General features: G+C 33.0%; 1 protein-coding gene across 1 annotated transcript in view; it reads left to right on the top strand.

The window, feature by feature from the left end:
- Positions 1-14,142, top strand: part of LOC115875464 (rho guanine nucleotide exchange factor 4-like) — a 59,698-nt gene that overhangs the window by 28,349 nt on the left and 17,207 nt on the right. Inside the window, 5 exon segments of the mRNA XM_030890936.1 lie at positions 3,892-4,136; positions 4,138-4,167; positions 4,169-4,279; positions 4,282-4,335; positions 6,311-6,603. Coding sequence (XP_030746796.1) covers positions 3,892-4,136; positions 4,138-4,167; positions 4,169-4,279; positions 4,282-4,335; positions 6,311-6,603 — 733 coding nt within the window.

The following is a 14,142-nucleotide window of genomic DNA, read 5'->3' as shown; positions in this document are numbered from 1 at the left end:
AGTTCACCCTCAAGACCCAACCTTTTAACATAGGCTGTTATGTCCGAGGGTGATATGTCTCCTACATCTAGCGTGGTTTTACCGCGAATTACATCTAAGACCTGTATCTTTGAGATGTCCTCCTCTTTGTACCCTTTTACTAGGATTACAAGTCATCCGCATATGCTTATGCTTCAACATCGTATGCATCAATGGTTGCCATCAGGTCTTCCGCTAACAGAGTCCACAGAAGCGGAGAAAAAACCCTCCCGACGAGCATCCCTATCCGGAACAAACCTAACAGACTCACCGCTGAGCGAGGTCGTTACTATTCTTTTTTAAGCATTTGCTAATCCATTCAGTTATGGTTACAGTTGAGGGTTGGAACCTTTGGTGTTAAACAGCAAAATAAAAACACTAAATCACCACAATACACCAAAACACTTTTACTTTTACACTGGACGCGCGTTTCGCTAACCATGTTAGCATTATCAGCAGATGATTATAAACTAAAGTACAATCTACAAGTTGAGCGTTTATATACTTGCCCAGTGGGCACCGAGTGGGCGTGGCAAAAACTAGCCAACCGAGTCAGAGCCAACTGAGCGTAACAGTTAGATTTCCGCCACTAGAGTAGTAGGAACAAAGAACTTGAAGGAATTGGACCGTTGCCGAACATATTGTTGATAAAGAACATTGTATAGATCTTAATAATTTAAAATTAATTAAACAAGTCTCAAATTACAGGCAATTAGATGCATATGAAAGCATCAGAATTAATAAATGTAAAGATAGTATGAACAGAGACAACGGTCCAATTCCTTCAAGTTCTTTGTTCCTACTACTCTAGTGGCGGAAATCTAACTGTTACGCTCAGTTGGCTCTGACTCGGTTGGCTAGTTTTTGCCACGCCCACTCGGTGCCCACTGGGCAAGTATATAAACGCTCAACTTGTAGATTGTACTTTAGTTTATAATCATCTGCTGATGATGCTAACATGGTTAGCGAAACGCGCGTCCAGTGTAAAAGTAAAAGTGTTTTGGTGTATTGTGGTGATTTAGTGTTTTTATTTTGCAGTTATGGTTGTTTCGATTCCTCGGTCTTTTACAGCCCATAGGAGTGATTGAGGGGTAACATTGTTAAATGGTCCCTCAATGTCTAAGAATATCCCTATCAGGTACTCTTAATTTCCCCTACCAAATTGTTGAGGGCTAGATCTGTTGATTTTCCCTGTTGATAAATATATTGTTTAACATTCAGAGGGTTAGACGTGATTGTCCCTCTAATATGCTCATCAAATATCTTATCCAAGGTTTTCAGCAGAAAGGATGTAAGGCTTATTGGTCGGTATGAGCCAGGTTGTAGTATTTGTTTCCCCACCTTTACTCTCGTCCAAACAGCTGGCAGGTGTGATAATGCCAGACTTGCCCTAAAGATCTTTAATAGACCGGGGACGATAATGTTTTCAGCCTTCTGCAATATTCGATTAAATCAGCATTCTGCTGGATTTAAATGGGTCGATCGTAAAACTGTCGATCACCCCTTTAGTCTCTCTATAGGTGATTACTTTGTTCGCAATTTCCCAGTCCTCTCTCTTGGGTCGATTTTTTCGAGTCGTGAGTATTGGAGAAGGTAGTTCTTCATCACCTAGTATCAGGCAGCCTGGGAAATGTTATAAATCAATAACAAGGTTACTAATAAGTAGTATTAACTAGTATAATACTAGTAACTAGTATTAACTCAAACAAACCGGGGTTAGGCATTTCTAATGGATCTGGAGGAATTTGATACAAAATACGTAATTTTCGTAATTTTTTAAGTCAATATTAATTCTACGTCGGTTCCGAGGGAAATTAATCATTAGTACGCCATCGCTGCGATCACAAAACAGTACAAGGAACTTCTAAACACTTTCGATCTTGTACTTACTAGCTTAATGCACACTTAACACTATTACAATTTTTAAAATATTAATTATACTACAAACAGGGCATATGATTCTAATAAATTTATATTAAGTCTAATAAACAGTCAGATGTTTACTACAGACTTTCCTTTAGCAAACAGATATAATAATGAGTATATAATGGAATATTCAAGACGTTGTTTGTTGACTGTAATTAATTGAAATTATTTTCTGAAAGGACGAAATGTAAATAAATAATAAATAAACGAGTTGTAATATTAAGTTTCTTGCGAGGGTTCTGCGTTATCAGATACACTAAAAACAAGAATAAATGTAATTAGCCAGAAACACGATTATTTATACAGTACCAGAACATACAAAAATTAATCAAATATATTACATAATTATAATTTAATGCTCTTTTCTTAGTCTAATTAACAGTTAGGCTATAGCAGCATATCGTGAAAAATCTTTTATTCTCGATTCTGATTCGCACATATTTTTTTATATATATCTTGATTAAATGGCAACAGAGCTAGTAAATTAACAAGATATAATAAAATATAATTTACAAAAAAATCATAGAAAAATTCTAGTTGTTCTCAAAATTTATGCAAAAGAATATATTTTTTTTTATTTTCAAAGTAAAATATCTCGGTTTCTTTTATCGAGACCTAGAAGCCCTGAAAATATTTGCACTTACTTAAGGCCCACCCTGTATAATAATCTGTACCTTATTTTTTTACTGCATTATATAAAATTTATCTACGGAATAATTATCCTTTACTTAAGTATTATTCATTCGAATACTAAAAATTGATTCTGGGAAAATATTATCAGTCATCTTGATTTTTTCCTAGTATACATATGTGTACATAAAATAATAAAACCCGTAATTTTCTCGCTTCCATTATATTGCAGTCTGTATGAAATTAATTTCAAGTGATTCCAACTAGGAAGCTTTACTAAAGTTCTTAATATTAAGATAAATTTACATTATTTAAATCTATTCAAATTTAACACAATTATATCGGATCATTGATAAATTGACTAAATTAATATATTAGTTTAATGATCAAATATTATACAGGCCAAATTAAGTATAGCAATTCAAAACGAAGCTTCGATATATACAAGTTTTTCAGCAGTTTTATTACACAAATAGATTAAATTAATATTGAGTGTAATACAAGATTTTAAGTCTTGAATCCTAGTATATTTAGTCTTCTTTGAAATCTGTTATGCCAGTAAAATTTAATTCATTCGTTCGTTCGTTCATGTTTCTTGTTAGTTAACCTTTAGCCTTGACTGCATTCCTTTTTATCTTCTATTAAAATATTTCTTTTCCTGAAGATATTGAAAATTCAATATCTATTGTATCTTATATTATGCTGCTGTCTAATTCTGTGAAGTATTTTTCTCAGGTCTTAATTTCCTTTGTTTGTACACTCCATTTGTTTGTACATATTCGTTCACTGGTTTCTTTCTGTTTTTTAGTATCTTCCATACCTTTCTTTGTGCTTAATGTCATGCTCCACATCGCTTGTGAATTTACTCCAATTAAGTTCTGTATAATAAAAAAGGTTAGAAAAAGCATTTCTTTCTAGAATATTTCTTGGATTTTCCTTATGAGAGCTAAAGTACCAGAAATGGCAAAAAAGTCTCTCCTATCCTATTTCCAATAATTTTTTAAACTAGCTTCTAATCACAACCGTATTTCTTAACAAACGAATGAAGCAAGAATATGTAGTTTTCTTGAAAACATTACTTATTTTTTTTCTCTTAGGCATTTTCTTATTATTAAGATAATTAAATTTGAACTACTGTAGTATTTATAATCGAAATATTTACAACTAATTCAGCACCAACCAAGTATACCTTTGCTGGTTATTGAGTATCCGCATGCATACTACGTTTATTCCTCAAAGCTTCTTACTGTGTAATGGCAATCGGAACTCAGCCATATCATATCTGACCTTTTTTCTCATATAATAATTTGGTTTTAGTTCCAGATCGCCCAGTAGCAGTGAGCGAAGACGAGCACGAGAACCGCGCCGTCGGCCACACCTCCGACGACGACACCACCTCCGATTCTGACGTGTCGTCCATCGCCTCCTTTAGCGGCCGCAAGAAATCCCTGGAACTGGCCGGTACCGACGAGAACCTGGTCGTTCTAGCCGAGGCCGTTTTCCACCACATAGCCCTCGAGCCGGAATTGCTGGCCTTCAGGGCGGGCGACGTGGTGGAGGTGGGAAGACATGGATGACCGCGACTGGTGGTGGGGGCTCGACGGGGAACAAGACCGGGTGGTTCCCGGCGCAGTTCGTGCGGCTGCGCGTCAGCCAGGAGGACACGGTGGAGGACTGTCTGGCGGCGATCGCGGCAGGGGGAGGCCGGCTTCCGCGCAGATCAGGCGGAGGACCAGCGTGTCGTTACTGTCCAACGATCAGGTGCGTACAAAAAACATACAAAGTGCATACAGGGTAGACCAATAATACCGAACTTCAGCTGTAACTTCTATTATAATTGTGGTCCTCAATAAAATGTGACATCGAATTTGACAATGAGAAATCAAATTTTTCCTGGTATTTTAATTTTAGCTTTCTCTGGTCCGTATTTAAAATGTTAGTAATTTGAAGGTAGATTTTTGCAAATTTCATTTAAATGCTTATTCCAAATAAAATGAAATTCTAGACGAAAATACAACTTTAACGCCTCTTCAAAAGTCTAATAAGAGGGGCAAACCGCTGCCAAAAATGGTGTACAATAAATACCAATTTTGGGAAAAAAATACCAAAAATACCAAATTAGTTTCAAAAAAATACCAAATTAGAACCAAAAATACCAAAAATGCTTAAAAATTTGTTTGCGGGCATTAATTCTGGCCTCAATTCTGGCTAATTCTCATCAGGTTCATTCTCGGGTTCATTTAGACAAACCATCATCGTTTCCTTAAGAGCTTTCGATATTTCTCCATTTTCCTTAAGAGTAGAATTTATTTTCTCTAATATCGAAATAAAGTTGGTTATAAGAGGTTGATTATACTGAAACTTTTCAATTTTTCTTTTATTCCTTTGCTTGCGGCTGTATTTTGTAGACTTCCAAATTGAATTATTGCTTGATGACGGCAAGGTTGAAGCTGCAGCTGATAATGGTAGTAAAGGGGTAACATCGGGGAGATAATTATTATTGCTTGTGGATGGTATGGCTAAAGTGGCGGCTGATAAGGGTAGTTCCGGGGCTCGTTTAGGTGGGGCGATAATTACGCAGTCTAGTATTTTTACATTAGGATTTCTTTGATTACAGGGAGCTTCACATATTAGATGAGGGGGTACAATTTTGCTACATGAGGGTTTGCATGCCTCTGTAATTTCCTCGGTATTTTCCGTAGAAGGCTCGGTAGAAGACTCGGTAGAAGGCTTTTTAGAAATGAAATTATTTTTGGTTGTGCCTCAGAGGTAGTATTTGAAGAATTATTGCTTACCTCGGATTTAACACTGCGATTATTACTAATTTTTGGTATAAATAATTTATTTGTTATATCAAAATGCTTTATCAATTATGTTAGGTTAGGTTATTTGGGAAAAAAAAGCTTACCCAGCGTGCCTTTGTAACTCTTGTTTTTGTGGTTTTTGTAGAAGGATGATATTTTATTTGTAAAGTTACGTGCTTTTTACAAAAGCAGGTTATTTTGGATATTAAAGTTGATCCCGAAATCGAGTTTGTTTCGAAGTTTGCAGTAGAATTTGGAAGTAAAATTGATGTGCTAAAAATAATGTTATTAAACAGACTATTGCAGTTCATCACCAATTATTGACTTTAACCATTGCTTTAGTATTTTAGAAACGATATTATTTTCTTGGGTATAATCAGTTTCCAAAACATGTAGAGTAGTATCTTCTGAAAGACTTCCAGAACTAAACGATTTTGTCAAAGCACCTTTAGATTCCAAATATTTTTCAGTATTAGCTTTAGATGTACTTGGGGCTAGAAATATAGATATTTTTCAGTATTAGCTTTAGATGCAAATGGGCTAGAAATGATGCAATCAGCTTCCCGGCCGTCGTCGCCACGTGCATTTAATCCAGCGTTGCCAGATGTCCAACAAAATACCTGTTTAATACCAGTTTAATACCAAATAAAACCAGTTTATTACCAAATAATACCAGTTTATTACCAAATAATACCAAATTAGTACCAAAAAATACCAGTATTACCAAGTGCTTGTACAATAAATACCACCAGTGGTTTGCCACTCGGTCTAATAGAACTTTTGCATAAAATTATCTGAGGAGATGATATTTGACTTTTTCAAAATTTACATGGGATTAGGTATTATTGATCAACCCCGTATACTTTACAATACAATAATGTATGTGGGATAATTCTATTACGTTAACATATGTCTCATTGATATTTTTCCAGGTTCGTACGAGTGTTGTTCGTGAGCTAGTCCACACCGAACGCGACTTCGTCAAAGTACTGCAAGACGTGGCGGAGGGCTACCTTTCGGAGTGCCGTAAAAGAGAGGACATGTTCGACGAGGAGCGAATCTCGACAATTTTCATAAACTTGGAGGGCATATTGAGGTTCCAGAAAGGTTTTCTAAGGGACCTGGAGGCGTGCGTGGATTGGGAGGCGCCGCACCGGAGCTGCGTGGGGGATTGCTTTCTCAAACACAGCGCTGGTTTTAAGATGTACTCAGATTATTGCAATAGGTTAGTAACTTTGATTGTTTATGATATTGCCCATAATAAGTATAGGGTAGGTCAAATTCGACGCTTTTAAGAGGAAATACCCCTTTCTATAGGAGATTTTCTATAGGAGACGAAAACTAATATCGGTGTCTGGAGCTCAATTTTTGTTCAACAACTTGATGGTGAAAACCGCATATCGATATCTGTTACCGTTTCGAAGTTACGGGGTGTTTTTCAAAAATGTGCATTTTTAACAAATCGCTGTAACTTTTTTGCTATGGAAAATTTGGTATTTTTATAAAAACATTTAAAAAGCACTTTTTTACGTAGAATTTAATGGTTTAAGTATAATTTTTTTAAAGTTAATAATTTAAGAGTTATCAACAGAAAATTTAATTTTTTATATGGGACTCCCTGTATATTTTTAATTTATTGAACAGAATTTAAAATTACCTTTCCAAAAATATAGCACACTTGATATTTTGCTCGATTCCTCTTCGAGATATAGAGTTTATAAAAATTCGTCCACTTTAAATAAATAGGCTTTGAACAGCGCCGGCTGTAATGCAAAAAAATTCTAGCTGTGAGCATCAGTTAAAACGAAAATAATATTTGCAATGAGAGATGTAGAATTTTATAACAATTTGAACTATATTTAATCAATATCAACACATTTAAACTATATCTAATAACAATAAAAACAAATAACAAACCAAGACATGAAATTTTGCTACAGATGTTCGACATATCGACCGTTTTCTGTTATGGACAGACGGGGCCGTTTTTGAACATTTCTCGCGGAATTCATTAACTCAGTGGGGGTAAAAGATGCCCTCTCATAACTGCTAAGTATTTCTAATTCTTATCTAGATTAGACGGGTAATTTAAAAATAAGGACCTTTATTCTTCCGCAAAGATGTCCAAAGGATTAGATCCATAGGCATTAAATCCAGCGGCCTCGACGGCAGACGGCTAGGATCTTGGTTAGCTATTCAATTATTCTCGAAATTGGCTGCAAACATTTTCTGACATCTTCAGCGTTCTGAGGCGGTGCCTCGTATTGCTGGAAAAATATGTTTTCGAGTTTCATTAGGGGCATATCATCAATAAGGGGTCCAAAGCCTACTAGTTAAAAATGGCGAACTTTTAGAAATTCTGTATTTCGAAGGGGATTATACCAAAATATCAAGTGTGCTATATTTTTGGAAAGGTAATTTTAAGTTCTTTTCAGTTAATTAAAAATATACAGGCTGTCCCAAATAAAAAATCATTGTTTCTGTTGATAACTCTTTAATTATTAATTTTTAAAAAAATATACTTATATCATTAAATTCTACGTAAGGTGCTTTGGAAATATTTTCATAGAAATACAAAATTTTCCATAGCAAAAAAGTTACAGCGATTTGTTAAAAACACACATTTTTGAAAAACACCCCGTAACTCCGAAACGGTAACAAATATCGATGTGCAGTTTTCACCATCATGTTTTTAATCAAAATTGAGCTCCAGATACCGATATTAGTTTTCGTCTATCTCCTATAAAAAAGGGTGTTTCCCTTAAAAAAGCGTCCAATTTGACACCACTGTACATTCAACTTTATTTTTGTTGATAAGTTGCATATTTATTCTTCAATGCCCTCCGTTTTTATCTCCACTCGTTAAATTCATTCAAAACTTTTTCGTAATGTTCTCTAGACTTCGCAGGCAGTTAATGGGTAGTTGCTTTTTGAGCTTCCTTAAAAATTGATGCAGGAATATACTAAATAGCTTCTTGCATTTTTCCGTGTTTTTTAAACAGCCTGTGTAAATTCACATGTGTGACACATGGTCTGATTCACAATTTTTTCAACCTTTGGTTTGTATCAATACAAAACAACATAATTACCATAACAACAAACGCTATTTTAATTCCATTTTTAAGAATAATGTTTCCGGCTAATGACTTGAACTAAATGACACTTGACTTGTGTTGAAGAGAGATGGATATACGGATTACTTTGATTATACAACTCTATGTATATTTTTTCTATATATACTCTGTTTTTTTTTCTCAGGTAAGATTTCGACAGACGATGACAGAAGAAAAGCAGATGACGTCCCATACCAATCTATTTATTTTACTAAAAAAAGTTTCTAATAATTTTTAAGTTATCTATGGATGGGTTTAAATATAAATCCGTCATGCGTCGTGTCTTGTTGTTTTTAACCAGTTTTATTGGTTTATTTAAAAAATGACAGATCGTATTTCAATTTTATTGGTTTGACGGAACGATGAACGATAAACGGACGCCGATGCGTATGAATTCGCCTTTAGATTTTTGTCATTTTTGACGCTTGTCAAAGTCTTGCCAAATTATAGGTTATAATTTTGTGTCAACTTTTGTTAAATACCCTGCGTTTTGGAAGATGATGCATTTTGATTCGTATTATTACGTGTGTTTTGTGTCTTTTTTTGAAGTCAAGTGGAGGAAAAATCGAGTGAAAATTAACTGTAGACCCAGAGCACAGTTTATGGTTAATACTCGCTACCCAGGCAGAAAGTCTTATACACCAATGAAGTTGCCATCGTTAAAGTTTGTATACCATCTCGTCGTAGATAAGTGCATCTCATATATGGTAGAAGGATCAAACTAAACACATACTAAAAACTGGAGTAGCTGTAAAATATCGACATCACACGATAGGTAAATAATGGATTTTAGTACTGCAGAAAAATAATGTCAAAAGGTACTGGTTTAAAAAAATTAAGATTAAAGTTAATTAATCAACCTTTAAGGTATAAAATTTGGTAGGTGTTATTATTAATAAAATAGTTTGTTTTATTTACCTATGATGTTTTATTTATTCCTGTGGAATATTACAAATTTATATTTGTACATAAGTTATATTGATAAATATAATCATAAATGCGGGTAGTTTCATAAAGCTTGAAAGTAAAAATTAGTTCTTTTTTATATTTTTTTGGTATGTAGTGTCTTGTTCTTGTTTGTTTTGTATTAACACATACCGGTTTTATTAAATAAAATAACTCGATTACATTTTTCAGTTTTATACAGTTTTTTTCACAATATTTTGAAGTAATCACTTGTCATCTTGTCAATCAAATTTTAAATATTTCCTGCTATGCGTTCCAGTTGTACCAACTTATTTCTTCGTAAAATAAAATAAACTACTTTGAAATTAAAATGACAGACACATCTATCACTGTCAAGGATATTCTCGTTGGACAGACTATACAAGAATGTGATTAATAAGTGATAATCATTTAAGTGATTATCGCTTCGTGGCCATATTGTAATTGTCATTTTTTGAAATATTAATTCAGAAGTCATTTCTGTCAGTTCCACAAAATATCCCGTCAATTCTTATTATAAAATGACAAAAGAAAGATTTGGTAAAATTTTGTTGCCTCAAGTCGACAATGCTATTAAAAATGTGAAGCCAAGAAATACCGAGCGTTCAGACAAATATTTTATTTCGTTGTATAATATTTTGAATACAACTCGATGTTTCGGGATTACCTAATACTTTTGCCTGACACTCAAGGCGATACCGTCAACACTACTCCTTCTTCGGAGTCGTAGTGTTGCCGGGTAACGCATTTCGTGTCAGGTAAAAGTAGTATTCGGTAATCCCGAAACATCTTGTAGAATTACATTCGATTATTAATGCGTAAAAAACAAGCAAAATTTTTTTGGTAACTACCTTACATCATTATTATTTTGGAAGGTCATGAGCTTTTTAAAGTGAAAATTAGAAATCTGTATTTAAAAAATCGGTGCTTATTAAAAAAAACTAATGCTGGTCTAAAAACGTCTGATTTAAAATGTAATTGCAATATATTTTAAAGAGAAAACAGTAACAATGTAAAGTGACATTTATTTAGGAATATCTCTTCCAATAAATCCAGGAAACATCAAAGACAGTCTTAAATACATTCGGAAATGCTCGGTATATGTAAAATTTGACACTTTAATTATTTTCGCCATTATTTGACCTGCTTCATATCCCTATGGATTCCGATATTCCAATGATCACCCTCGAATTTGGGACACCCTATAGGCTTGGTGCATTTCAGTTGATTTCAACAAATTCCAACCGCAACGCTTCAACGACAAAGATCGGAAATTTATCAGTACCTGTTCCACGTAGCCGTCATGTTGATCGCATTAAAATAATATTGAAATCGTGGTTTTGTCATAATATTTAAGTATTTTAGTTTTTTGCTAGTGCAGTTATTGAGACTATAAAACACTTTTTGGTTTGTGTGATGTAACGCTGTTTCAGGTAGCAAAAAATAAGTGAAAAAGAATTCGAACTAGGCGTCGTGTTGTGTTGTGATAATTTCAAATGATAATAAAAATGCCGAAAAAAGTAGAGCGTAATTAGGGCGTTGTTGGGTGCAATAACATTCAATAACTCAACTTTCCCGGATATTCAACTCTCCCGAAACAACATTTTATAGCTTCATGGTTTCTCACGCCAATTTGATCAAAAGCAAAAATGTTCAATGAAACAAGTGAGTAATGACAAAAAAGTGATTAAATGTTATTATTATCATTATAATATGATTAAATCTTCTAAAATTATAATTACGTACCTTTAAAAAATTTCGCTACAGCTGAAATAGCCCCATTTATGCCCCACTAGCAAAACCGGTGATTAAAACTATCCTGGCTACCTTAGTTTAACTCATCTAAAAAGTTTTTTAGCTGGAATAATACATTATAATACAAGTCATATCTATGAAGATATCAAAATATTTCCTTTTTTATTTTTATTTTTAGAATTTTCACAAATTATACTTCCTAACCCTTTTAGAATAATTAAATAATAAATTTCTCGTATTCTCGCTATTTAAACCCGTGTATTTGTAAGTACTAGTTGTTTACGATATTCTTCGATGGTGGCAGCACCGGCGGAGAATGCACCAAGCCTATACAAAGTTCTGTTTTATGATCATAAAATCCACGTGCAGTTAAATAATACACCGCAGTTATAGTTTACTATATTAAGCTCATAAGATATAGAGTACGATAAAATAAAATTTATTGCAAAACGGCAAGGGCCACCATGTTACCAGTTTTAGTTAATATGAAGAGACATTGTCAAGAATCATATTTCAATAAACATAATATACTCTCTCAAATATAATTTTCTCAAAAATAAAATAAAATTCTAAGAAAAGTTTTAAGTCATATATCATTGGAATCATGAAAAATTACTTAAACATCCGGCTCAAGACCAGGCAACTTCTAGTTTTAGTACTCATTTCTTATTTACGGTTGCTAAAGTGGGATAAATTTGAGCTGGGAAAAGAGTCGCCAGAAAATATACTTCGAAAGATAAAAATTTAATTCAAGAAGCTTCTTAAAACGTTTTAAAATTGTTTTACGGGGATAATGGATAGTTTATTTCTACCGTAGATATTGGCTGTATGGTTTATTTTGATCAATTAATACGGCATAGTTTAAAACAGATAATATACAAAAAAGATAGACAAACCATATGGTTAGTAAATACCTTACCTTTGTGGCGAGTTTCTTTCTTTAAAAAAAATGTAAAATAATGTTAAAAAACGTCAACAGTTTATAATTGACGTATCTGTTAAAAACTAAAGCGTTCTTAATAGTCGTAGTGAGATATTTTAAATATTCTTTTCTTTGTTCTTTGTGTTATTTTTTGCTTCAAACACTGAGAGGAGATGTACCTCCTAAAACTTTAAGCTTTTCTTTGTCCGTTAAGCAAATTTGTTTAATTGGTAAAATACACTAACAAATTGGTCTCCCTTGAATCAACGCCAGTGATGTTTACAAAAAATAACTATTTTATTTTGTGGAATTTCTTCAAGTGGCGGAAAACACAGAAGTATTTTCAACATATGTTTAGTGTATGGAACATTAATTTATTTTGAAATAAAATATGCAAACAAGTTATAAAAAACTGTGTATTTACAATTTAATTTCACAGCAGATTGAATATATTCAATCAAAAAGGGATTATAATCCCTTTTTCAAGATTTGACATAGTCTCAGTGTCTTAATGTAAAGAGAAAAATATATTTTTTTAAATATGTTTATTTATGGCAAAAATAATTAGGAATGTCATAAGTAGAAGTTAAATAATATGAAATCTTAAAAATAGAATATCTACACAACTTAAAAATAGAACACTACTAACAGGCAAGATCTACAAGTTTTGTGTAACATTAAGTTGCAGAATAAGAAATCTGTATTTAGGCAAATGTAATTTTAAAAAGGCTTCTTTATCTTTATACAGTTTATAATATTTTCACACTTCCGGAGTATACCAATAAATAATATCCACTACATATTAATTTTAGAAATTTTTCTATTAAATTCGTACAAGATAAAGGCACTTATGTTAAATATCAAAATAATCAAATTATTTTTCACAATTTAGTCTGTTATGATTCGCATATATTTGGAAATAAATTATCCACTTATCAAAAAGTAATGATGCGCATATTAATTTACCATATGATAAAAAAAGGCATCCAGTTGGCTTGGAAATGATGATCGCTCATTTCATGGTCCAGGCTCAGATCATGGCTGTCATTTAAAATGACAGCGATCTTCATTTAATAGCTTTCGCTGACGCAGTTTTTTTTCGATCATATTGTGCAAACACTTTGAATAAGAAGACTAAGGAAGGAGCATATCAAAAATCTTAGGTCCCCACGATGGGCCTCAAATATGGCCGACTTAAATTCCGGTTTATCAGTGCCTTTCTAATTTTATTTAAAAAATGTGAAACTATGATGTAGGGTAGGCGTGGGGTAGACTCAATAATATGTTGTTTTATTTGACGTTGTGAATAAATGTTGGTTTATTAAAATTGTTACAAAAATATATAATTCTAATAAAAATAGATAAGTTATAATAATTATTTATTAACACAAACATCCGATACGCTACTGAAGCAGGTAAATCTGGTAAATCAAATTGACGTATCTAAATTCTTTGACATCTAATCTTTGACAAGTAGTAAATAAAAGCAAAAATGCAAGAAAAAATATATAATTAGTTAATTTAAGTGAATTTCATAAATGATCGGTTTACTACACGTATGTATATTATATAGTCACTTACTAGCGAAAAGTTGTTCCATTATTACACTCGATTTTTGCCGAGATCTACCGCACGCTACACAACCAACTAGTTTAGAGTCTTTTTCGATAAATCGCGATAGTGTCACTGTTAATTTAAGTTCTGCCACAATTTCCATCTACATTTACTACCTTTATACAACTATCAGTAGTAGAATAAATAATAAATAACATAAAATAAGCTCCGTAAAGACTGACAAATCCATAAAATTTCAAATCAAATTCAAATGTGTCAAATGAATCGTCAAACAGAACTGTCAAGGATCCCCACCCTAGAGTGCTTTTTCCGCCCACCATGCATGAATACATGGATAGCATTATGCTCCTCCCTTAGTCTTCTTATTCAAAGTGCAAACATATAGGTATTGAAATGCATTTTATATACAATGTCACATATAAAGTATGCCTGTATGACTTATTTAATATTTTAA

The sequence above is a fragment of the Sitophilus oryzae genome, unplaced genomic scaffold, assembly GCF_002938485.1.
Source record: "Sitophilus oryzae breed Bouriz unplaced genomic scaffold, Soryzae_2.0 scaffold_1057_pilon_pilon, whole genome shotgun sequence".
Lineage (NCBI taxonomy): Eukaryota > Metazoa > Arthropoda > Insecta > Coleoptera > Curculionidae > Sitophilus > Sitophilus oryzae.
The sequence above is the reverse complement of the archived record's forward strand: the minus strand, read 5'-3'. Positions and strand labels throughout refer to the sequence as shown.